The 24,221-nt window shown below is 52.8% G+C and overlaps 11 protein-coding genes across 11 annotated transcripts; 5 read left to right on the top strand and 6 right to left on the bottom strand.

Annotated features, from left to right (window-relative positions):
• Nucleotides 1-312: 312 nt before the first annotated feature.
• M409DRAFT_19587 (uncharacterized protein) lies at nt 313-2,655 on the top strand (the record flags this gene model as incomplete). Its single annotated transcript, XM_033805009.1, has 1 exon — nt 313-2,655. The coding sequence occupies one exon, from the start codon at nt 313-315 to the stop codon at nt 2,653-2,655; it is 2,343 nt and encodes a 780-aa protein (XP_033670861.1).
• Nucleotides 2,656-3,134: 479 nt separating this feature from the next.
• M409DRAFT_51753 (uncharacterized protein) lies at nt 3,135-4,703 on the bottom strand (the record flags this gene model as incomplete). The annotated part of the gene is made up of 1 exon (XM_033811895.1): nt 3,135-4,703. The coding sequence occupies one exon, from the start codon at nt 4,701-4,703 to the stop codon at nt 3,135-3,137; it is 1,569 nt and encodes a 522-aa protein (XP_033670860.1).
• A 2,743-nt stretch (nt 4,704-7,446) lies between these two features.
• Nucleotides 7,447-8,527, top strand: M409DRAFT_19585 (uncharacterized protein; the record flags this gene model as incomplete). Its single annotated transcript, XM_033805008.1, has 2 exons — nt 7,447-7,473; nt 7,523-8,527. The coding sequence occupies 2 exons, from the start codon at nt 7,447-7,449 to the stop codon at nt 8,525-8,527; spliced, it is 1,032 nt and encodes a 343-aa protein (XP_033670859.1).
• A 1,734-nt stretch (nt 8,528-10,261) lies between these two features.
• On the bottom strand, nt 10,262-10,948 carry M409DRAFT_19584 (uncharacterized protein; the record flags this gene model as incomplete). The annotated part of the gene is made up of 1 exon (XM_033805007.1): nt 10,262-10,948. The coding sequence occupies one exon, from the start codon at nt 10,946-10,948 to the stop codon at nt 10,262-10,264; it is 687 nt and encodes a 228-aa protein (XP_033670858.1).
• A 505-nt stretch (nt 10,949-11,453) lies between these two features.
• Nucleotides 11,454-11,743, top strand: M409DRAFT_19583 (uncharacterized protein; the record flags this gene model as incomplete). The annotated part of the gene is made up of 2 exons (XM_033805006.1): nt 11,454-11,636; nt 11,693-11,743. 2 exons carry the CDS (start codon nt 11,454-11,456, stop codon nt 11,741-11,743), a joined length of 234 nt encoding a protein of 77 aa, XP_033670857.1.
• A 539-nt stretch (nt 11,744-12,282) lies between these two features.
• M409DRAFT_51750 (uncharacterized protein) lies at nt 12,283-12,882 on the bottom strand (the record flags this gene model as incomplete). The annotated part of the gene is made up of 4 exons (XM_033811894.1): nt 12,283-12,493; nt 12,561-12,646; nt 12,701-12,762; nt 12,813-12,882. The coding sequence occupies 4 exons, from the start codon at nt 12,880-12,882 to the stop codon at nt 12,283-12,285; spliced, it is 429 nt and encodes a 142-aa protein (XP_033670856.1).
• Nucleotides 12,883-13,581: 699 nt separating this feature from the next.
• Nucleotides 13,582-15,287, bottom strand: M409DRAFT_51749 (uncharacterized protein; the record flags this gene model as incomplete). The annotated part of the gene is made up of 3 exons (XM_033811893.1): nt 13,582-14,201; nt 14,254-14,871; nt 14,927-15,287. 3 exons carry the CDS (start codon nt 15,285-15,287, stop codon nt 13,582-13,584), a joined length of 1,599 nt encoding a protein of 532 aa, XP_033670855.1.
• An 808-nt stretch (nt 15,288-16,095) lies between these two features.
• M409DRAFT_19580 (uncharacterized protein) lies at nt 16,096-16,961 on the top strand (the record flags this gene model as incomplete). The annotated part of the gene is made up of 2 exons (XM_033805005.1): nt 16,096-16,520; nt 16,574-16,961. The coding sequence occupies 2 exons, from the start codon at nt 16,096-16,098 to the stop codon at nt 16,959-16,961; spliced, it is 813 nt and encodes a 270-aa protein (XP_033670854.1).
• A 364-nt stretch (nt 16,962-17,325) lies between these two features.
• M409DRAFT_19579 (uncharacterized protein) lies at nt 17,326-17,943 on the bottom strand (the record flags this gene model as incomplete). The annotated part of the gene is made up of 3 exons (XM_033805004.1): nt 17,326-17,684; nt 17,736-17,879; nt 17,931-17,943. 3 exons carry the CDS (start codon nt 17,941-17,943, stop codon nt 17,326-17,328), a joined length of 516 nt encoding a protein of 171 aa, XP_033670853.1.
• A 1,119-nt stretch (nt 17,944-19,062) lies between these two features.
• Nucleotides 19,063-21,102, bottom strand: M409DRAFT_64369 (uncharacterized protein; the record flags this gene model as incomplete). Its single annotated transcript, XM_033816046.1, has 5 exons — nt 19,063-20,078; nt 20,126-20,257; nt 20,304-20,425; nt 20,476-20,774; nt 20,833-21,102. 5 exons carry the CDS (start codon nt 21,100-21,102, stop codon nt 19,063-19,065), a joined length of 1,839 nt encoding a protein of 612 aa, XP_033670852.1.
• An 815-nt stretch (nt 21,103-21,917) lies between these two features.
• On the top strand, nt 21,918-22,871 carry M409DRAFT_19577 (uncharacterized protein; the record flags this gene model as incomplete). The annotated part of the gene is made up of 2 exons (XM_033805003.1): nt 21,918-22,744; nt 22,808-22,871. 2 exons carry the CDS (start codon nt 21,918-21,920, stop codon nt 22,869-22,871), a joined length of 891 nt encoding a protein of 296 aa, XP_033670851.1.
• Between the last annotated feature and the right edge of the window lie 1,350 nt (nt 22,872-24,221).

The following is a 24,221-nucleotide window of genomic DNA, read 5'->3' as shown; positions in this document are numbered from 1 at the left end:
GGGTAGTTTTCAGACCGGCTGAGTGCAATTGGGAACCTCGCAATGACGCACGCTCGCCTCGCCTCCAACATTGACCAGGAAGCACCGAGTATCAAACACCACAACCTGGCCATTTCACGCTCACGCGAGCGGTGTCCATCCATCTTCTTATCTCTCAGCTCGCCACGTCAGATAGCTTTGTACCTTTACCCGGTCAATCGCCCCATATTCCACCTGCAAATCCCGCCTCACTCCGGATCCCCCAACAGCAGGGCTTTTCATTGATATACGCCATGGTCTGACATCGGAACTTATCATCTCCTCATCTTCATCATGGCTCGCACGCCTCTTCCAGTTCTGGTAGTGGCCGTCCTGGCCTTCGTCGTCCTGGGCACTTTGAACGTTCTCCACCGATTAGGACCTTCAGTTCTAGACCTCTGGGAAGACGCTCCTCAGTTCAACCTCCACTCGGTTCAGGAAGCCGTGCAGAATGTTGACGAACAGTATCTTGTTGGCGTAGGAAAGGGCGACATCACTGGACCCGTCGTGGAGATCAATTTCATGGGATATGCTGATCCTGACCAGCTGGGCACTGGATTGAGACAGCGACTATACTCTCGAGCCTTCATCATCGGCCATGTAGATCAACCCAAAGATCGCATCGTCTACTTGGTGCTGGACACACAGTCGGGCGACACTGCCGTGCGTCATGGCATTCTTGACGCTATCAAACATCTGGGAGACGAGTATGCCGTATATGGCCAGCAGAATATCGCCGTGACTGGAACACATTCTCACAGCGGCCCAGGCGGCTGGCTCAACTACCTGTTACCTCAGATTACGACAAAAGGCTTCGAGAAACCATCTTATGAAGCTATTGTGGAAGGCGCTGTTGCCTCTATCAAGCAAGCTCACGAACGATTAGCCCCTGGCTACCTCACGGTTGGGTCTGTCGATGTCAAAGATGCAAACGTCAACCGCAGCCCGTGGGCATACCTGCAGAACCCTGACGAAGAACGAGAACGGTACGAACATGATGTCGACAAAGCTATGACTGTGCTTCGCTTGTCGCATGCGACAGACGATGGAGAGAGCGATGTTGGCATACTCACGTGGTTTCCAGTCCATGGCACCAGCATGCTTGGCAACAATACCCTCGTCACTGGCGACAACAAAGGTGTCGCTGCGAGGCTATTTGAGCAAGCTATGAACGATCCAGAGTTTGTTGCAGGCTTCAGTCAGGCGAATGTGGGCGATACCTCGCCGAACATCTTCGGAGCTTACTGCGAGACGGGGAAGCAAGCTGGTGAACAATGCGACTTCAAGACTAGTTTGTGCGACGGCAAGACTCAGCCATGCCATGCTCGTGGTCCACACTGGGGTCGCAATGATGGCGGCACGGCTTCCAATTATGAGATCGGCCTGCGTCAGGCGGACGCAGCTCGCAACCTGTTCAACGATCGAAAGGCATTCACTCCTGTCTCTGGTCAGATTGTGAAGAGCATCCATCAATTTGTCGATCTCAGCGACTATCACTTTACTCTGCCCAACGGCACACATGTGCGGACATGTCCTGCTGCCCTGGGATACTCCTTCGCCGGCGGTACTACAGACGGACCTGGCGCCTTTGACTTCAAGCAAGGTAATACCGGCGATCCAGACGCCAATCCGCTGTGGGCCGCAGTCAGCAACGCGTTACACAAAGCGAATGAAACCCAAAAGGCCTGCCAGCGCGAGAAGCCGATCTTGCTTGATGTGGGCGAGACGAAATCACCTTACGACTGGACACCCAACATTGTAGACATCCAGCTCTTCCGGATTGGGCAGCTCTTCATGATCATCTCTCCGGGCGAAGCGACTACGATGGCAGGTCGTCGATGGAAGGAAGCTCTGGAATCGACCGCTATCGCCACCTTTTCAGAACTTGATTCTGGTGATCGGAAGCCGGTCGTTGTGCTGGGTGGTCCTGCCAATTCGTATACTCACTACATCGCCACACCTGAGGAGTACACCGTCCAGCGATACGAAGGAGCTTCTACGCTCTATGGACCCTGGACACTGCCTGCGTATATTAACCTTACCCTCACATACCTCCCCCGCCTTGCTGGCGCCGAAACGAACTGGCCACATCTACGCCACGGTCCAAAGCCGCCGATCAACGTGAACAGGAGTCTCAACTTCATCACTCCAGTCATCCAAGACACGGCTCCCTTCTTCAAGCAGTTCGGCGATGTTCTTTCCGATGTAAATCCAACTCCATACGAAGCAGGAGACGCCATCGTCGCACGTTTTGTCGGTGCAAACCCACGCAACAACTTCCGCCTTGGAGGCACATTTGCCGCAGTTGAGAAAGAGAATGCAGACACAGCCGTCTGGGAGCAGGTGAGGGATGATGATGACTGGAGTCTTGTATATGAGTGGAAGCGTACGTCGACGCCTCTGGGGTTGAGTGAAGTGACGATCAAGTGGGAGACGAAGTGGGAGACTGGGGCTTGGCGAGAGGAAGATGATGATGCTGAAGATGCAGGAAAGAAACCGCATGGAGACCTGCTCGTCAGGGATGGCATTCCCCTCAAGGGACGATATCGATTAAAGTATTACGGTGATGCGAAGTCGGCGATTGGTGGCACGATCACGGCTTTCGAGGGCACGAGTGGGGAGTTTACGATTGAATGAGGGCTATGATACCACAGATGCAGTTATGACGAGGTGAGAGACAGCATGGATATGGCGCAATAGAAACGGGCCATCTGACGAAAGATGTCATATCCTACCCTACCCTCCTCTTGTTGGTGCGCTCAAGGCAGAACGAAATGACACCATCATCCCTCCGATTTCCAAAGCGACCAAACCCTCAATCGCACGCGAGGTCGCATAGCCAGCTCGCGAGCAACGGGGATAGATGTTTGGAGTGAGGAGAGAGTTTACCAGAAAACTCACAGCCTGCCTCACTACTTAGTCAAATCCTCCACAGCCCTCACCGCCTGTGTGTGTTTTGCACTCAGCGAGCAGCAATATGTATGATATCTCAGCGAAAAGATGTTTGTCCAGGCTCAGTGGCACGGCGTCTAGGTCCTAGTCTCGCGCAGTATTCTGGAGAGACCGAAATGTCGTCACATCCGCTGGAATAGTAAGAGGCGCCATGACCGCTCTACTCAATCCATAGCCCACTCCCTCACCTTCCTATCCGCATCTAGACTGACAAAGACCCTCTTCCCGTCCTCTCCCTTCAACAGCGCACATCCATCCGAGTACAACTCCCCTTCCGTCCCTTTCGGCCTCTGAAATCTCCACTTCAGCCCCTTCGCTCGGTCCCACAGCAACCAGCTATTCTCCGCCGCTTTTGCCACTAGGACATCTTCATCCAACCATTTCACCGCTTGAAACTCACGGAAGATATCGAGCATACATTCCCTCTTGTCCTTGCCGCTAGAGGGATGGGTTACGACTGCGGAACACTTGTTGGGAGATTCAGTGTCGAAGGGCTCCCAGAGGAGGATCTGCGAGCCGGAAGCCAGGGCTATGGAGTTTGAGACGGGGTTCCAGGAGATTGTGCGTGTCCAGGAAGCGACTTTGAACTCCTCACATGAGGACAGAGAATGTAGTTTCTCGCCTGTGGAGACGGAGTAAATTGCGACGTTGTCTGTCCCCGAGAGCAGGATGTATTCACTATATGGGGAGAAGGCGCCGCTCCAATTTTGGACTTTATTCTTGGGCTTTATGGTGTGGAGGGTAGTTGGGGGTGAGGTAGAGGTATTCCACATGCGGTAGGTACCATCCCAGGCGGCCGAGGCGATGATTGAGGAGTCAGTCGGAGAGAAGGAGGCCCACATTATGGCGTCGATGTGTCCTTGCATAATCGCAACAGGGTCGATTTTTGGGTTGAGGATGGAGCGGACGACGATTTTGGGGAGTAGCTCGGCGGGGCGTGTGCCGGATGGGGTGCTCTCGTTGGAAGTCAAGGCGAGGATCAAAGTGCCATCGGGAGAGACGGGGTTGGAGTTGAAAGATCCAAAGGAACCCTTGAAGCTTAGGAGGGACGATTGGCGGTTCTTGGTGTCGGCGGTCTTAAGGGCGTCGAGGAAGCCTTTGCGTAGGTCGGCGATCGCTTCGGTGGAGAGGTTGTGTTGATTCGAGAGGTCTTGCGATATGGTGGTTATGGCTCTGTCTGCGAGAGACCCGACTTCGAAAGGTGTGGTAATCGTGAGGGACTTTCCTTCATGATCAAGGTGCCAGATGATGATTGTGTCGTCTTCTTGCTTGTACGCCCCATGGTCCCCGGCACCCTGCGAGAGAAGCAAGTACTGCGCATCTTGCTGTTCCTCCGGTACTCGTGGCGCGAAGAACATCGACGACACAGAACCCAAGTGTCCCACAAGTTCCCCTCTGAGCTCCTTATCCGCCATACCGTAGACACGAATCACCTTCTCGGTAGATATAGCTATGAGCTTGCCGTCAGGGCTGACTGCCATCTGATCATCATGAAGGAATGCCTCATCGCGATCGTTGTCGACCAGCTCCATGCTCCGATGTTCTTTGCCCCATTCGAGAGGTCCCCCATCCGTCACTGGCGCCCACTCTGGCGTCTTTCCATCTACCTCCCATTCTTTCTCGAGTTCCAGCACATATGTCTTCATAAAAGTGTTGGTGTCCATGAATGCCGGCTCGTCGTTGAGTCCTGGGTCGAAGACGTCTTCCACGACTTGCAGTGGATTCTGTGCCATAGGAGAAAACGCCCAAGCAGCAGTACTCGCGATGAAGAAATGCAGCAAACCCAACATACTGCTCTCTTTATCGTCTCTCAGGTCTGCGATGTGTCATGGAATGGGCAGACTATCCTTGCGTAGATATGAAGGCGAATTCAGCTACATGAGATTAGGCAGAGGATGGCTCACCGGTACGTGCAAGCATCGGTACTGCTTTGGGGCAGCCCCACGCTTCGCTCTCCTCGCGAGTTTGCGATTAGTCCAAGGCTGTCAGAATCATGTATACCGATCTTATACCTTTCCCTGGAGAGGCACCTTCATGAGTGCCATTGAGTTTATTTCTGTGCTCATTTTCTTCGAAGGATCATGGAGAGATCGTGCATATAGTCAATTCTGAAAGTTACGGCGCAAGAGCAACCTTTGGGTTCACCGGAATTGCAGGCATTTTAGGGTGCTGGAAGTAATCACGTCAAGCAAATTGCAATAGAACGTCTCAATCGTCCTCAATGTATCTTTCGCTGGCAATAACATTCGGGAGGAGTGGATCAGCGGCGCGGGAAGTTGGTCCACATTTCCGCCCCAGCCAAGCTTGATCCAACCTCACCTCTTCACCTTCAACATTCACTTGGCCTGCGAGCAGCGAAATCTGAGTGCCACAATACTCCATGCAACTGCCGAAGATCTCTCTCGTCTCATTATCGGTTGTGTAACTCTTGTGAACGTGAAGGACGATCCCGAGCATTCTTGCTGCTCAAATTCCTCTGCAGATTCGGTGCGTTGCTCAGGTGACGGACCCTCGTTTTGCGTTTGCAATCGCCTCCAAGAAGATACCTCGCGGCAAGTCCCTCTACCCGTCATTGAGCTATTTTGTATACTTGCGGTCAAGCTGAAAGCACGCGTACGCTATTGGCCGTGCTGCTTCTTTGCCCAACTGCCTCTTGCTATCTTGTGCAATACATCATACAGACATTGCTGGCGCAGAAGAGGCTCCGACACACGCCCCTCGATTCGTCGAAGACTGCAGGAACCATGTTATAGAAGTGGTTGTCGAGACAATGCAGTCTCCACCTTCTTGGTCCGCGAATGGCATGCACTCAATTCAGAGCCCGTTTGCGGCGGGCGACGCGCCCTTTGCACATATCGAATGTCAGATGTCTCCAATGCTTTCCTTCGATGGCTTCTAGCTCTTTGAATGTGATGATGCAGTCCGTCCATGATAGCGGCGTGCGCCCGTGTCACGACCAATGTGCGGTCTCGTGGCGTGAATGGAGAAGATCGAGCGGTCGGCGTAAGTACGCGCCTATGCAACTGTCAGTAAATCAGATATGCACCTGATTTACATCCTGGCCGCGGACGAGTGAATGCCCAGATCAGTGTCCTACGCCCCGACCTTCGGCTTGCCACGGCTGGACGTGGCTGTCCTCCTCTCCGGCTTACCGGCATCTCCCGTCTCCTCCGGTTCGCCGCTCGCATTGTTGTTGACACGTCGTCGGCCTGGGCACGGGCACGGGCCACCCACCGGACGCATAAATTTTTTCTTTCCGCCGCTCTCGACCTTCTTCTCAACATCCACAAGACACCAACCACCACCCACACACATCCAACATCCAACATCCAACATCAACATCAACATCAACATCAACATCAACATCAACATGAGTATCAAAGGCGGTAACCCCCATCTCCCCTCATCTCTCGAACAGCTTACTTCATCTCAGGTGTTGGGTGGTCGTGCTGGGGGGCTCGTGTTTCCCCCGGCCCGGCCGCCCGCGCCAAAACAAGGTGCGAGCCGTGTGGATGATAGGAGATATACTTCCTAGTCAGAAACATCGGTGACCACCAAGCCACGTGGACGATAGGAGATTATACTTCCTAGTCGAAAACGTCGGTGACTTTTCTTCAAAACTCTAACCAAAGCAGCAACCAAAGTCGCTGAAGCCCGAAGGCTTCAGCGACTTCAACAGCCAAAATGATGAGACCGCTGAGGGTGCCCAAGAGTGATGCCATTATGCTGGTCTTCGTGACTGGTGGTGATGATCTCGCCCTGCTTGAAGCATTGACTTCGGTCGGTTCTTGTAGGTGGGTGCTTTGAAGCTCTGATTGGCCCATAAAATCTTTTTTCATCAAGAGAGCATTGAAGAAGAAATAACTTCCGCGCCAAAACAAGGGCGATTGTTCGGTGACTGCAGTGAGACGGCAAACGCGCATTGCTGACTTGGAGGGGCAAGAAGCTTCTCGAAGCAAACACATTCAAACGCGATGTCATTGCGGGCTCATGATGAAAGTAAGCCTTCCAATGAAAGCTGAATTCTAAATCAAGATTGAATCAAGTATTTCGCCGTAATTTATTAAGACACTTACGTGCAAGTTCTTTAGCGGGTCAATTGTGCTTTCCGTAAAGCGCTTACTTGTATTCATTAAAGGGCTTACTTATACTTTCATTAAAACCCTCATTTGTACTTTCATTGAAGCGCTCACTTGTACTTTCATTTGAGAGCTCGTTCGTTTCATTAAAGGGCCCACTTGTGCTTTCATTGAAGCCTTCACTTGTATTTTCATTAAAGCCTTCACCTGTGCTTTCACTTGTGTGTCCGCTTCGGGAAGGTAGGTGGGGCGAGCCGCGGCGCTAGCGGCTCGGCAAGAAACGGCGCGCCTTTCGCGACCTGGTCTCTTCCTACAAACACACCCGAAATTCTTCTTCCTTTCCACCACTCCACCACTCCACCCCGCCACACCACCATCCACCACCAACACCACGACCATGGCAGACCGGGAGGCCAAGCGCCAGGTACGTATAGCAGCCACAAGTTTCTCTTGGCGATGCTAACTCCTCGTAGGAGCTCAAGAGGCAGAAGCGCGCCCGCCAAGCAAAGCAGCGTAGGGGTGATGACTGGGTGCCGGAGGAGCAATTCGTACCGCACGCCGAGCGAGAATTCCAGGCCCAGTCGAAGCATGCCGCGACATTCTGGGAGATTGCCACCACTATGCGCACCGTCCCGAATGGCCTCCATCCAGACGCTCTCAAGGCCAACCATCCCGAGATCTTCGCACTCCTCTCCACCGGCAATCCGATCACTGTCTCAAGGAGCATGCACCCCATTCAAATCGCCGCCATCTGGTACCTGGAGCTCGACAAGAAGCACTGCTTCAACACCTTGGAGAAGGTACCCTCAGCATGCTACGCAGCGGCTGTCATGGCCTCGTACAACTACCTGTGTGACAACAACAAGATCGATGTCACGCCAGCTCTACTCATCCCGTACGCCATTGCCTGCAATGAGCAGCAGTTCTTCCCAGACAAATTCATCTACCGCGAACGTTTCATCACGCTGTGGATGTACTCTACCGGCGACATCCCCCAGTATGGCAAGAAAGCATGCGACCGCATCACGATGGCCGCTCGAGACTTGAAGCGGGAGTTGAACCAGATCGATGGCCCCGACCCATTCTCTGCGATGGCACAGGACCTTGAGGAGGTCATCAAGGACGAGGTGGAGACGGGAGGATTGGACGACGAAGGGGAAGAGCTCGCGGAGGAGACGGATAAGGAGAACTCGGTCCTGCGGAGCCGTGGCGACGTGGACTTCAAGATGTATGATGGGGAGGATAGCATCACGCCAGGCCTGTCGTCGCAGCCGGAGGATATTCGCGAGGCATCCCACCACAACTGGCTTTTTGGGATGTTGGAGTACATGGAATCACGACTTGCTGAGCTGCAGAAGCAGACCATTAACCGGGATGATGAAGCCATTATGGTGCTGAAGGCCAAGCTCATCCGATTCTGGGAGGTCATCAGCCTCAAGCAGATGGCACAGGAAATGGGATTCGAGCAGTTTGCATGAGCTCTCTCCGTAGAATCGCAGGCACACCAAGTCACCAAGTAGCTTCCTGGTAGCATAGCCAGAGAGACAATCGACGGGATACTGGGTTGGTATCGCGTACACCCTAAAGTAACTCCCACCTCGATATCTTACTTGCTCCATCACCTGCTTCTTTACTTGCTCGTTTACTTGGTCCTTCACTTGGTTATTGACTTGAACCTTCACTTACTCCTTCACTTACTCCTTTACTTGCTGGTTTACTTGCTGGTTTACTTAGTCCTTCACTTACTTCTTCACTTACTCCTTCACTTGCGTCTTTACTTGCTGTATTACTTGCTGTATTACTTACTCCATCACTTACTCCATCACCTGATCCCTCACTTACTCCCTCACTTACTCCCTCACTTACTCCCTCACTTACTCCCTCACTTACTCCCTTACTTAGTCCATTACTCCTCCCTCACTTACTCCTTCACTTAATCCATCCCTTACTCTCACTTCCCCGATTACTTGCCCCCTCACTCAATGCTTTACTCCATCTATTACCCGATCCATCACCGGACCAATCCTGGCAGATGTCCCCGAGACAACAGGCCTGGCCATGCCGTTTTTGTAGAGATCAAATTATTGCGTGAGGTGGCGACGGACTTGGGTTTTGAGGAGTTCATCAACTAGGGAAATGGACTTGGAGTTGAAGGACGGAGAGGAACCTTTGGAGCTTGGAAGAGACGATTGGCGATTCTTTGTGTGGGCGATCTCTGATAAAACATGTCCGTCCGTGGCATTGAGTTCACTCTCGTGCTTCTTCTCTTTGAGAAACTATGGAAAGTGGAAGGCGCACCCGGCCACGCGAGAGTGGTGCATATTGTCAAATCGAAGGCAGCTCCACGCACCGCACTGATCGCGAGAACGAGAAATAAGGTAGTCAGATCCATATGCAATATCGTGGTACCTGTCTCAGGAGAAACATCTCTGTCCGTGACATTGAGTCCGCTTTCGGGCTTCTTGTCTTCGAGAAGCTGTGGAGAGTCGTGCATGTACTGAAATCGAAGGCTGTCCGCCGCTTGACTTTGATCGCGAGATCGAGAAGTAAAGGTAGTTAGATCCATATGCAAGATTGTGGTACCTGTTTCTAGAGAAACATCTCCGTCAGTGCTATCAAGTCTACTATCGTGCTTCTTCTCTTCGAGAAACTTTGGAGAGTCGTGCAGGTGGTCAAATCGAAGGCAGCTCCACGCACAGCTGTAATCGCGAGAACAAGCAAGGTAGTCAGATCCATATGCAAGATTGTGGCACCTGTCTCTGCAGAGACATCTCCTTCCGTGCCATTAAGCCCATTCCCGTGCTTCTTCTCTTCGAAACACTATGGAGATTCGTACGTGTAGTCAAATCGAAGGCAGCAGCCCCACGCTTCGCTCTGATCGCGAGAACGTGCTTCGTGCAAAGCTGTTAGGGTCATACAACAATACAGCATCTTTCTCTTCGGAAACGTCTCCGTCCATGGCATTGATTCTATATCCGTGCTCCTTCTGTCTGAAGAAGCTATGGAGAGATTGGGCATGCAGTCAATGCCAGCAGTTGCGATAGGAAACCGTTCGTTCGATTGATGATGCTTTCCTAAGGTCTGAATCGTAAGGTCCCTCTATATCATCCTTCACCCAAACGCCTCGCTAAACGCAAAAATAGTTCACCCTCTCGAAAACCCAGAGTGATCGCAATCGAATGTCGTGAAACGTCGTCTTTTCTCCGGCTCTTCTAGCCGTATCGAGGAGCTTGCGAAGGAGCATGTTCATGCTGCAGCTCAGACGGCTGAGTTGGCTGAGGATGCTGAACTTCTCTCGAGTTGTTGTCGGGGTTGGTTGGCGATGAACCAGTATCGGCAGGCACTGCTTGAACATGGGCCTCGGTGTAGTCCGGTGGCTTCAATCCAGCCTGTTCTCTAGACAGTGTCTGAAGCGGCACAGCAGGCCCATTTGTAACATTTTGCTGACCAGGTTCTCCCTCAGATGACTTGGGCACGTATGGTGGTGGTGCCTCGCCAAATTCGTTCAAGCCCTCCTCTCTGCTGTGATCCGCCGACCGCCATCTCCCCTGCCAGTATCGTCTCCTTGCTCGAATCGGATCCCACGTATTCAGATCTCGTTGCAGAGCGCCTTCCCTGCTCTGGCGTATGATCATTCCGTACTTCTTCTTTCTCTTGTACATGAAATATGCCGCAAGGGCTGCGAAGCAGACCACGAGAGCGAGGAAGACGAAGTAGTAGTTCACTAGGCTGACGGTGTCAGACTTTCCCTGATCGCCGTCGTGAGCTTGATCTGAGTGGGTAGGCATGCCGTCGGTGGTCGAGGACGTTGGCGAAGACATAGGCGAGCCGTCTTGCGCCATGCTCGGTGCGAAGAAGATGGTGAAAAGGACGAGGAAGGTGGAAGATAGGTTGTCCATGTTGGCTGATATCGAAGGGGTGTGGCACGGAGTAGAGGGGCTGCCTCGAGCGGCACAGGAGCGAGGGGTATGGAGTAGATGTCGCACAGGAGGTGTTGCTGCTGCCGGAAGCGCTCGAATCACTTCCGGAGAATGGTTCGGACTTGGAGCATTGCTGGCCAGATCGGTCGTTTCACGGTTCCATGATGTCGAAGTAGTAGATCTTGTTCTGTTTGTGTGACTGTTTCTTTGGTTCAGCTTGTCGTTGCGATTGTGGTGGTGTGCATGTGCGTGAAAGGAGGTCTGGACTACTGTGGACATTCACCCGACGACGCCGCGTGCCTGACTGATCGGCAAGGGTCAAAACCTAAAATCCGCGATTAGAAGCGACGGCACGTGATGTGTTTCACCCTAAAGTTGTTCCTTCATCCTTCCAAGTTCGTCGGCATTATCATCACAAACACCACCATCAAAAGCCCTCAAGATGCCGCGTGCAGTAGCTGGTATGATATCTATTCAGACAATCATGGAGAGAACAGTGTATAACTCTTCGGCAGGTGTTCTGGTCAAGTGCGACTCCTCCATTAAAGCCATCATCATGCGTATCAACACAGAGAACAATCACGAGATCATCATCGAAGACATTGACGATGAGCATGTACTGGTCAAGAGCCAGAGACATGATGACTTGAAGCGGCTGCTGAAGGAGGTATGACTTCCCCTTGCACTGCTACAAGATCATCGGCACGCTGACCAAGTTTGCAGGCCCTGAAGGACACGGTCAAAGAGCCAGAGGAGAGCTCTGAATCGGAGTAGATGATGTGTTCGCACGACTCTTCTTCAAAGCCTCAAAGAGCTCTTTAGCAGATCTCAAGACCTGGCGCCCAAACACAATGTCTCCAGAGCCATGATGGCGGCGACATGGACAACACTGCAGTGACATAGATGGGCGATGCAAAAGCAGAGAGCAACGCCATCATAATGCATCGATGGCGGTCCACTCATGATTTGCCGAGGCGTGACGATCTGGCTGATAACTTGCGGTCAGTTACATCCAACTCGGCAACCAAAAGTTCGAAGACCGCACCACAAAACACCATTGGAACCTTGAGGCGACAGCTCCTTGCAAATGCCTGAACCAAAATGGATGTTTGGAAGCGCGTCGAGCGGTTCTGCGATGCTGAAAGGACGAGGCAACGAAGTGCAGGGAACGGGTGGAGAGAGATGTGGCCCAGACAAGATTACTCAACAAGGAACATCCTATTCCAAGAACCATCGGGACAAGCCGACGTCACTTCATTGCATTACCAAACTATGGCTACTTGAGAGCACTGCACGGCGACCAGAAGTAGCACTCATGCATCAGCAGAGTCTGGCATACCGGTCTTCTGGCCAGCGCCACCGATTGGAGACACCCAGCTCACACGCTCCTTGGCATACAACTCGACGGCAGGCGCAGCGCTTTCAATAATAGTAGGGTCGTCCATCACGCCGACCTTGAGGATTCTGGCATCGCCAAAAGTCTCACCCTGTCTCCAGAGTGTAGAGCCGCAGTCGCCACAGAAGCTGGAAACGCAAAGTCAGCTACTATCTCGGGCAGAACGGGACAATCGCAATGTTTGGATATACTTACTAGCTGGTGATGCTCTTTCCACTATCCGCCTTCTTGGTGATCTCTTTGGGCTTGCCCTTCAGGAGGGAGAAGCCATCGCCTGGCACCTGCGACGAGTCAGCTTTGACGATATCGCCATGTGCAAAGAAGTCCTCGCTCACAATGATGTTGGTCGAGTATGTCGATCCACTAATCTTACGGCAGTCCGCGCAATGGCACAGCGCTACGACACAGTCAAAACCTCTTGGAAACTTATTCGATCGGGATTCCAACCTTTGGCCTGGACATCGCCGGTGGACTTGATACGGACGTTTCCGCAGAAGCAGCCTCCTTCGTTAGACATCTTGACTTCGATACTCTTGGAATGTGATTGGGCAATGAACTCTCAAGACAAAACGACCTTGATGGACAACTTTACAGCCTGAAACCTTCCAGACAACGGCCTACTTATACCTTCTCGACGGCACCTCTCCAACCTTCCGACACACACACTACTCGCCATGCTTTTACTTTTTCCGTCCTCAAGCCCCCTCGCTGCGGGGCAATTCCAGCACCATTGACATCAGGGCCCGGCTGCCTTATCGAAAATCTTGACAAATACCGAAGCCGGCAGCTCTTCAGCGAACGAGTGACAGGCCATGCAACTGGAAACAGCTGGTCTGAGCTAAGAGATGATCGCCCGGCTGGTGACGAAAGACAGCTGGCTTTAGGCTCCCGTCGACCACGGAAAGATTACCGCTGCAGCTGGCGGGCAGCTGGAAGCCGAACGGATGGAGGGGTATGGAATAGGAAGTTGGGAGGAGCTGGGGGCTTGTATTGTTGCCCTCAGGCTTTCTACACGTGGACTGTGTTCGGGTGTAGAGTCGGCCTGGGTGGGAGGCCGTGATTTGGAAACATCGGGAGAGTGAGCTTATCTTGCAGCGGTGCGACCACTTGGCTGCGAGTGCCGAAGTCGAGGTTTGCGATCACCCAGTACTTGAATATTGCTACGAAAGCGCATCTCTGCCAATTATCCGCAGCAGCAGCACATCAGATACTCACTTCAAAGATCTCGCTTCATCGCTGCAGCCTTTCCTTTCGCCGCTCTCCTCTTCTTGATGGGATGCTCCGGCTGCTTCCAACTCGGCTGATCAGGATCCAATCCCACCAAACAATTCACCGTCTCCTTCCCATCACCAGGATCATTGGTCTCATCCCCAACCGGACTCCTCCACCGTCCCGTCAACTGCACATACGAATCCAACGCATCCACAAGTTTCCGTCCTGCAACTACCGCCTCCGCAGCCCTTGCATGCGAAAACATCGTCAACAACTGCTTCGCGCCCTCCCGATCTCCAGATTCAATAAGCAGCCCAGCACCCTTCTCCACGACGTCGATATCCGTGCGCGAGGCGTTCTCTAGCCCGTGCAGGATCTCTTGCACGATGGGGAGGTAGGTGTGCGGGTTCGAGCAGGTGTAGTAGAGGAGTTGTTTGTAGATGCGGCCGGCGAAGTGGGTGGCTTCTTGGAATTGGTAGTCTGTGTTGAGGAAGGATGAGGAGGCGCCTGTGGTTAGGTAGCGGTGTTCGGCGTATTCTGGCGGGATGCTGTTTACGCCTAACCAGTAGGGGTTGAAGGGGGCGGTTACGGAGCTGGTGGGGGCGTTCCAGATGCGGAGGAGGTCTGGGGGCTGTTAGACGTTTGTGGATGGGAAGAGGTGGGTTGTGGGACTTACCTGGATCGATGTCATCTTTGAGGGAAACGACTTGTCCGTATCCTGCTTCGTCGTCCGAGATCCGGTAGTCGCGCACTCGCTCAATAAGCTTAGCTTCTGTCACGGGCGCCATCTCCAACGTAGCATTCTCAAGAGCTGCTTGCGACATGTACTTGAAGCCACCATCACGAGCGGAGTAGTTGCCCTGCAACCCATATACTTTGAAGATGTTGAAAGGCTCAGACCCCTCAGGATCCCACCAGCCCTGCTCAACAGCGAAAGATACGATGTTCGGCGAACCTGCGTACTCGCTACTGGTCGCAAAATCCGCAGGAAAGTCCTCAATGTAGCCTGGATAGGACACTCGCACAACATCTGATCCGAGTCGTTCTGCAGCCCAGAGTTTCTCGCCACCGGGAAATTCCCAAACTACCCAGCCTTCGTCCTTGTCGACGATGAGATGGCTGTTGCCGCCGTATGTGGCATAGTTGTACTTTGAGATCAGATCGCCAATGATCTCGACGCCTTCGCGTGCTGTGTTGGCTCGTTCCATCACGATGCGGGCCAAGTCGGAGTAGTTGACACCAGTCTGGTTCTTGGGCGTCATGTCGACCAGCTCCGTTCTGCCGTCTGCCCATACTGTACAAGAAGATCAGTGAATGGGCCGAACCTCCACATATCAGTCTCAACATACCATCTCTAACAGCCACGCCCTTCTCATTCAACCCACCATTCGTCAACGGAGCAGGAAACCCTTCGAAATCGGAATACTCCATCGACATATACCGAAACGTATGATTCACTTGCGGGATTTCAATCAGATATCCGGGCAACACTGCATCTTCCGTCACACCAACGGTAATCGTAGCATTCGCTGGATGGTCCTTGGCTGGGAAAAGCTGCAACCAATGGCTCGAGACTTCCTCGCCGGTTCCGCCAAGCAGGACGCTGCCATCGGCCGTGAGATCTTTGCCGACGTAGAATGCATAGCTGGCGATGGTGGGTGAGATGAAGAGGAGTGAGCTCAGTGCCAGGAGTGAGGCTCGTGGACTCATCTTTCTGGTGGTCCTCTGGCTGTGGATGTGGCCGGCGAAGAGGGAATGGAAAGATCCATGATGGTGGTTTTTGGCTGAGATTGTTTTGGCGACTTCGTGTCTTGGCCGGCCGACGTTCTTGCTCGCCGAGCTGCAAGCACTTGCTGCGAGAGGGAAAGCTCGCTGGTATAAGGCGTGTGGTCTTAGCTGTGGACGTCGCACAGAACTGGGTGGATTCAAGCCGGCTAACGTGTGTACTTTGTGGACGAAATGTGAAACCACACAGCCACTTCACTCCTCTGTCCTCGACCTAAATATACATACGTTGCTTCAAATGTGGCACAGCCCAACATTGCACTGTTTGTTGCCGCTTTCCGCACCATGTACCAATCCCTTGCTAAGCACAGTCATGGGTGGCGTATCTAGATACACCACCGTACAATCGAAGGTAGGTGCACCAGAAGATGTCTCGATCATGGCAGCAAGGAAGAGCACACAACGAATACCACACCGACTCGAAAACACCGCCCATCTTGGAGCAGTTGACAGTTGTCTTCAGCTCACCCCAACCGTTTGATCTTGCCCGCCGACTGCAGCAATGCCTCAGGTTCTGTGAACTTCCAACTTGCATACCTAGAACAGACAGCCCTCGAACGGCTGGGGCCAATCGATGCATAGCCGGTGACTCAAGCCTGATGTTGGTTATGTGGCTTCTACCGCCCATGCGGCACGTCCCTCGATGCCTGCTATCTATATGTGAGTGAGCTCCTTCTTCTCAGGCAGACAACTCTACTCTTCCCCCAGCAACAGCACACGATATATTACCACCATGGCACGACTCCCAACCAGCCACACGCCCCAACTCGAAGCGCCGCCAACGAATCTCCCATACAAGTCCCACCCAATCTACCACCTCCGCAGACTCCTTCTGATTGTATCCCTACTCGGCGTCTTCCTCTGCTTCATCTCCGGCGACCCATACGCCTTGACCATCTTCTTCGCATGTGTCTTCGTCCTCGCCGTCAGCATTTTCTTCGTACTGTGCGATCTCACCGCCTACGCTCTCAAGAAAGCTCAGAGCCCCGACCATGATCCGCAATGGCCCAAGATCATCTTCATGGTCGGAGATGTGATCTTGGCGGTGGTGTTACAGTTTGCATTCTGGACGGCGATTGCTACCCTTGAGAATCGAGGGCCTTATTACGGGTCGACCACTTGTCCAGCGTATGCGGCTTTGACGCCGTTGATATGCTCGTGAGCTGCAATCTCGTCCGTCTGGTGATGCGATCTTCTGCTGACGCTCGTAGGATCCTCCACGCAGTTTCTTTCTGGAAGGAGCTCATGGCTCGCTGCGAGAAGAAGTGGCTCCTGCGACTGTCTCTCGAGCCTTGCCCTCGCTGTGGTTACCACGAAACTGCAGAAAACGAGACAGACCAGCAAGCTCGGCAACCTCCGCCCTCAAATACATTTCCCTATGTCGGGCCCTCTGCGTCCTACCAGCCGCCGACTGTGACCACACCCACCGTTTCCGACAGTATGATGGAGGAAGGGCTTCTGATCGGGCCAGAGCTGACCAAGAACTACGGCGCGGTTGAGACTACAGAGCCTACGGTTGGGGAGCCCGCCGAAGTCGTCGTGGGAAAGGGCAAGAAAAAGAGGGTCGTTGAAGGCAGCGTTCGGAAGGACGATGCTTGAACGAAATCATGAATCAGACACGGGTACTGGCATCACTGGAGTCACGCGTGAAAGATGGAACATAGTGTGGAAAGTGCTTTTCATTCTGTGCTAATCTCCGTAGGGCATCCGAGGCAGGGTGTGGTATAGTAGTTCGCTCCAAGTAATGTGAGAGACAATGTATCTTGGGACTTGTCATCTGCTCGCCGCCGCTCTGTGTAAGGTCCTTTCCCGTAGCCCATCTGAAACTCAAATCAAAACTTTTGGTTGGCGGATGCCATTTCGACCCCGTCGCTGCACCTCCCGTCGTCTTCCCTATGGAATATCGTCGTCATCGTCCTCGACCCCAAGCCACGCCGTTTGACCTCCGTGTCTCCTCTCCAAATCACTTAGTTCTAGAGGGACTCTCGACAGACAAATCGTCGGCAACCCCCTCGCACTCGTCGCCTCCCGCAGCGCCTCGCGCAAAAGCCCTAGCAACCCGCACATCTCCTCCCGTAACGACAGACCGACCCTCACGCAAGGCGACACCCTTGGCCTGCTGCATCACCCCGGTAATGTAGCCCTCCATAAACGCCTGCATGGCGTCGAGCGAGGCCTCTGGGAACTGCAGCTCGACGTTGTGCTTTTTCAGGATTTCTTGGACGATGGAGCGGAAGGCTCCCTTTTTGATGATGAGGCTGTCGTTGTGGGGTTGGTAGCTGTTGTCGTTGATCGAGTCGCTGTTGACGTCTGGTGTGGTGGCTTCACAGGCGTTAGTATGGAAGCTGCATGTGCTAGTTGATTTTGATGGACTCACTTGGAGCACTTGGGGCCTCTTTTCCGCCGCGTCGGTGTCGGTCTTCAGTGGGGAGGGTGCAGAGGTGGCGTTGGGAGTGGTCTTGCTCATGACCAGGTTGTAAGGAGCATGGCGTGGGGTCGTCTTGCGCGCGGTTTGCTCTGAATTCGTTAGTCGGCGATCTTTGAGCGTTGGTCTTGAAGGTCACTTACGGGTGCGAGCCATGGTGCTGGATGTCCTTGGGTGTGTTGGTGATTGTGATTTGAAGATGATGGAATGATTTGTCAAGGTTGAAGAAGGTTGAAGGGAAGAAAATGGCTTTTGTAGAGTGAAAGGCGTGATCGCGCCAGCATGTGATTCTTCGTAGAGGGCGAAAGCAAGTGAAGCAATTCAATATGGTCTCGTGGGCTGCATTTTTGACTCGTGAAGTGCAAGCTCTACTCAAAGCTTCTTGCTCACTTGCTAAGCACATGTCATCTCCTGACTGCATGCCCTACCTCAATCTCTCAATATGTAAAGCAGCCTGTGCTGTGTTCGCCGCCTTTCCTCGCATCAATCTTCATCTCCGCTCGCTCGCTCCTCTGCCAGCCTTGAGCAGAAGCTGTGCCATGTCCATGCCCTTCTTCTGGACAGTGAGTCTCTTGTCACGGATGGCGCAGGAATTGGCGAGCGAGAGGTGATTCTCAAGGAAGGCCTCCGCAGCTTGTCGCAACGTGTCGTAGGCGGACTTCTTGAAATGGGTGCCCTTGACATTGAGTTCTCCCAAGATCTGCAGGACAAGCTGCTCGAATCAATCTCTTCGGATGATGGGACCACCTGGGCGGGCCTCACCATTGCGTACTTCTCGCACCTCTGCTTGCCAATTTCAGTTTGATGGCGTTCAGAAAGATCGTAGGATTGCTGGTACTCACGACCCCTGAACGTGTACTTGAATGAGTCTTTGGTGCCCTTCTTGCCCAGCTTCCTGATCGTGCTTAGGCTTGAGCCTTTGGCTGAGCCTTGCTGAGAGTGAAGGCCATATGGGCGGCGGCCAGCGCGTGCGAGCTTCTGGGTGGCCTTGTCTGCTTTCGTTAGCAAGTGTTGCAAACGTTGGCGGGAAGAATGCTTACTCGTGGGTGCCATGACCACGGCTTGTTGTTGAGACCAGTGTTCGAAAGATCAGTTGTTGTTGATTTTAGGCTGATCTTGGAGATGTTGATGTTGAGGTAGAAGTAAAGGTAGAAGTCGAAGTCTTGGTAGCAATTCTTGTCATTTCATTTCACTTCACTTCACCTCACCTCACCTCCCTCCACCGCATTTGTGTGTCCATGGCATGTGATGCATTACCCTCACTAAGATTCAGCCTCAATTGCTCACGAGAACCTCCACCCCATCCTCGCCAACACTCGAATCAGTGCCCTTCAGCTTCTCAATCACATCCTGTCCAACCTCCCTACTCGGAGTTCCCATATACCAAGTCCGGTCCCCTTCCTCCTCACCATGCGTCTCCAAGTCCCATCCATTGCCAAAATACCCGAACATGTCCTCTTCGTCCTCATATCGTAGGTCAAAATCCTCAAACCGGGGCGTCTGCATGATCTTCAGGAACTGGCTCCTATCACCCGGCCAGAGTGAGGGTGGCTTCGATTTCCCGTCGTTGCCCTTAAACCACGCCACGCAGGGCCCAGTGATTGCTGTTCGCTTCATCCAGGCGTTGGCGTGGCGGACGAAGTGGTCGACTGCGACATCTTTGGGTTTGACGCTGCTAATATGATCAAGCTGCATCTTATCGATCACTTTGACGATGTATTCCGTGAAAGCCTCAGAAGACTGATAGAAATTGCCTTGTGGTAATGGTCCAAAAGCGGATGCTGGATTGAAGTAATTCGGCATGCCTTTTTGCATGCAGGCCATGTAAACAGGCGGTGAGAGGAGGTTCTTGTACTTTGTTGCGATGTCTTCGCCGTTGACGGATCGAGGGAAGCGCGGCATGTGTGACTGATCGTAGCCCGTTGCTGCGATCACCATATCAAGTGGATGCTCATTGCCATCTGCATCTAGTATTCCGTGCTCCGTGAACCGCTGGGGAGGTTTCAGGAAGACGGTAGTCTTGGGGTGGCTGATGGCTTCAAGGTATCCATAGGAGAATGTCTGTCTTCTGCAACCGAGAACGAAGTCGTGCGGAATGATTGCGTCGAATAGGTCAGGTCTAGAAGCCAACTTCTCTTTCATGTATTTCACAACCAACGAGTGGACTTCCTTTGAGGTTTCTCCGCCATTGATGAGGTATGGGTAGCGTTTGTTGAATCCATCTTCTATCGCCTTTCGATACGCTACGTAGACGTCAGAATCCTGTAATAACTTCTTCTGCTCGTCGCTGTCTTCCATATCGTCAGCCGACAGACATCTGTGGGTTTTGTAAACCTACATTTGAAGTTTGCACCCCCATTGGCCGAGAAGGCTTGATTTGGGGGCGGTAGAATGTATGTCCTGTTGCGAAACCATGTGTATAGCTTGCTCACATCATTGATGATGTTCGGTGCTATTTGCACTCCGCTACCTGCCAAAGATCAGTCCCATTCGTTCACGAGTTCCCAGATTCTTACATCCATATCCCACCAAGGCTACCCGCTTATCCTTGACAGTGGTATCGTCCTTCCAGTGTGCAGGATGGATCACCTCGCCTTTGAAATCTTCAAGGCCAGGCATATCATTGAGTCGAGGGTTGCTGTCCACGATCAGTGAAGCACGCCATTGTATGCTGCGAGACGCAAATACCTGACAGGACCATGAAACTCCAGAAAGAAGTCCACCACATCATCAAACTCGACACCAGATTGGAGATCTTTGACCCTCAAAATCCACTTGCAATTTTCGTCGGTCCAAGCAGCTGAAAGGATCTGATGTCGCAGCTTGATGGACTTGTAGAAGTCATTCTCTCTGGCGACCGTCTTGATGTACTCCAGATTCTCCGCCGCTGGAGCATACATCTGGGACCAGATGTTCGGCCGCCATGAGAATTGATAGACCATGGAGGCAATGTCGCATCGGCAGCCGGGATACTTGCTTGTCAGCCACTAGATATGGCTCGTTAGCAGTCTCGTCGTATTATGCACATCCGTCAGTGGCACTCACAACACCACCAACATCGTCGTTCATCTCATAAACGACAATGTCGACGTCTTTCAACTTCTCGGCTGAGTGCAGAAACTGCAATCCCATGATACCTGCTCCGAGCACACCGATCCGGACTTTCCTTCTCGTCCCGTAGAATCCATTACATATCTCGACATCTGTTCGTCCGAAAGGATCAGCGAACCCTTCATAGAGAAATTTCGGAATGTATTGCTCGGCCTTGGGATTGCGAAGTGGTTGGCTGTTAGTGTAGCGTGACGTTCCTGACATAGTACCTCCTGCCATGGCTGCTCTCAGATACAAGTCAAGACGGGAGGGGCAGTCTTGCACTTCACCCACTTTCTTCCAAGCATGCAAGTATGTATGTGAGCTCATCGTCAGACTGCTCACCACTAAACGATTGACTTTTACGGCAGGCCCACCATGAAACCACGATTAGCATCGCCGGAGAGGTACGACCTACCATGCCATCGTCTGGGACAGCAGTGCGTTGTACGACCCATTCATGAGAAAAGCAATGCGTGCGGTACGGGCGACATTCCTTGTTCATTCAATCGCCTTCATCATTGGTCGGGATATTTCGTCAAACCCGTGGGAAAGATGTCGCATCAGAAGCATATATCTTCAAAGTGGTGAGCTCAAGCGATGAATTCGAGCTCAAGATGACAATGCGTCGAGCATTATTGTCGCAAGTGGACATGTGCGTTTTCATCGTCGGAAGCCAGTGCTGACTGGTCATCCGCAATAGCCTTATAGGCAACGTCGTCCGGAACAGGTGGAAAGCGAACCAGAGCTTGCAACAAGGACTAAGCCTGTACGCATGCAGTCGGATGGTAAGACCAAGTGCAGCAATTCGGTGTCGGCGATGGATTTCGTAGAATCTGGCGATGGAAAGAGGTGAGGTTTGTTGTAGACTCACCACGTGCCTTTCGCCCCCTTTTCGTGTCGCCGCTAATCGGCGCATTGACCCGGTCACGTCACGCCACAAACAACGCGTCTTCGAACATCAGACAACCTTTTTTTGTTTACAACTCTCCAACATCGCATCAGCAGAAGGAATAAAACCACAAAAGTGCAAGAGAACCATGCCTCAATCAGACTGGAACCGCCGAGTCCTCGCAGAGCTCAAATCACGAGCAAACGAACAACGAGAGCCGGAGCCAGCATGGCTGTCCGCCGCAGCAGGGACAAAACGCAAGGCCACCGAAACTCCCCTCGACCCAGCAGACGTCGACGACATCAGCCTCGACGGCATGCCCATGGACGCAAGCTGCAACCAAGTCCGGGGCAAGATCCGACGCTTCCTCGAGGCCGGCGAGATGAAGAAAGGCGAATTCGCAGACGCTCTGGGAGTCAGTAGCAAGAGTCTCAATGACTTCCTCGGGAGGGGTAAGGGCCCTATGGATGGCTCTGGGAGTGCGACGTATGGGGCTGCGTGGGAGTTTTTCAAGAAGAGGGAGATGGCGGGGATCAAGGCGCCGGCGGCGAAGAAGGCGAAAGCTACTACCGCTTCTGCCCCTGTGGCTGTTGCTGTTGCTGAGCCGGTCACCGATATCCGTGGTATTTCTTTGAGCGGCGAGGCCTCCGACTCTGTGCCCGTTTACGATTCCTGCGACGAAGTGCGCAAGAAAATCGCCGCCCATCTGCTTAGATCCGGCGTGACCCAAGCGCAGTTCTGCCGGGATCTCAGTGCGCAATTACACACTGAAGTGAAGAAGATTCAGAGCAAGCAACTTAGCGATTTCCGCAGCAAGACTGGGGCCACGTCGGGGAATACGTCAATCGTGTATTACACGGCGTACTGTTACTTTGAGAAGATGCGTTTGGCAGAGGGGAAGCCCAAGTCGAAGCATCGGGTGGGTATGGAGGGGACGTGGCCTGGGGGTGTTGATACGACGAGGGTCAGGAATCAGTAAGTGATCTTCCGTTGTTGCGAATGCCAGAGTGGGTGTCGTTGACTGACGAGTGTTCGTAGTGCATGGTGTCCCCAAGGCCGCCGACCCGTAATGGACACCTACGGCAAAGTCACAATCAGGTAGACCACACCACACCACACCGCATCCATCCACGAAGCCCCTCTTGCGTCTTCATCTTTGATCTAGAAGCTTTGTAATATCACCATTAGATACGCCTTGTACGACCTCACTTACCAAAACAGGAAGCTTGAAAAGCTTCGGACTTGCAACTCCTTCACAACATCCTACACTCACAACCTTGCCAATGCAACCCCATTACGACTCCACTGACGACCACAACCCATCGATCAATGATGAGTCAAGAGCAAACCCTTCAAAAACCACGCCATCACCCTCGCACAAAGACGATAGGTACTCGCGGCCTGAGGCTCCAGGCAACCACAATTTACCTATTCCACCCAATCAGATGAACTCCGACCCTCTCACCTACTCTTCATTTCCAACTTGTTAAGCATAACGACGCGAGTTCGTCGTACGAATCGATGGCTGGATTGCGGCAAGTCGTAGTCGTGGGTGGTTGATTGCGTTGGTTATTGTTCAGCTTTGAAGAATGATCGACTGTACAGCTGGCTTGCGAGAGGTACGGGTGGACTTCGTAGATGGACACGTCAGAATGGCGTCTCTCTTCGCGTGGCACGGGGAGGGCGAGCTGAGAAAGAAGAGAGATAACAATCCTAACACTTACTTACTTTGCAGTTCATCTCGAAGACACAGAAAACATAAATACTCCTTCCAATCACCACCACTCATCCCATCCCGTCTCATCAACACCCAAGCCCATCCACCTACAACCACTTCCAAGACAGCAGCAGCAGAAGAAGCGAAAATGCCCACCGACTCCAACAACAACAAAAACTGCTCCAACATGACCGACTGCAAAGACTGCAGCTACTCGTCCAATTGTTTGTCTCACTCCACTTCCTCTTCTCTTTTCACCACCACCCGCAACAACCCCCTACCCTACATCCACCGCCTCCCCGCTTACCTGGAACAGGCGTACGTCCCTTACCCAACCCATCGAATCCACCGATCACCCCTAGCGCTCGAGGAACCACCCCTTAGCGCTCGAGGAACTGACATCTTCTGTCTCTCATATCCAGACACGTTGCACCCGCGTCTCGCACAGCTCCAACCTCATCGACTGCGTCGACTGCAGCAATTGCAGCAACTGCGTGAGTTTCATTGAGGCTTGCTTCAAAGGGGTTGGTTCGCATGACTGATGAGAAGTGGACAGACGGATTGCTCGGGATTGAGTCATGCGAGCAACGAGCATGGGGTTCATAAGGATGGTAATGGTAATAAGGGGGATTTGAAGTAGAAGGCTCTAGAAAGCGGATGAGCGTGCGTTACTGGTAATGGTAATGGCGGAAGGGAACGCACGCTGAGAGAGATGAGCGGACTTGATGGGTAGCA

Source organism: Zasmidium cellare, assembly GCF_010093935.1.
Source record: "Zasmidium cellare ATCC 36951 unplaced genomic scaffold M409scaffold_8, whole genome shotgun sequence".
Lineage (NCBI taxonomy): Eukaryota > Fungi > Ascomycota > Dothideomycetes > Mycosphaerellales > Mycosphaerellaceae > Zasmidium > Zasmidium cellare.
Note: the sequence above shows the minus strand (reverse complement) of the source record. Positions and strands in the feature narration are given on the sequence as shown.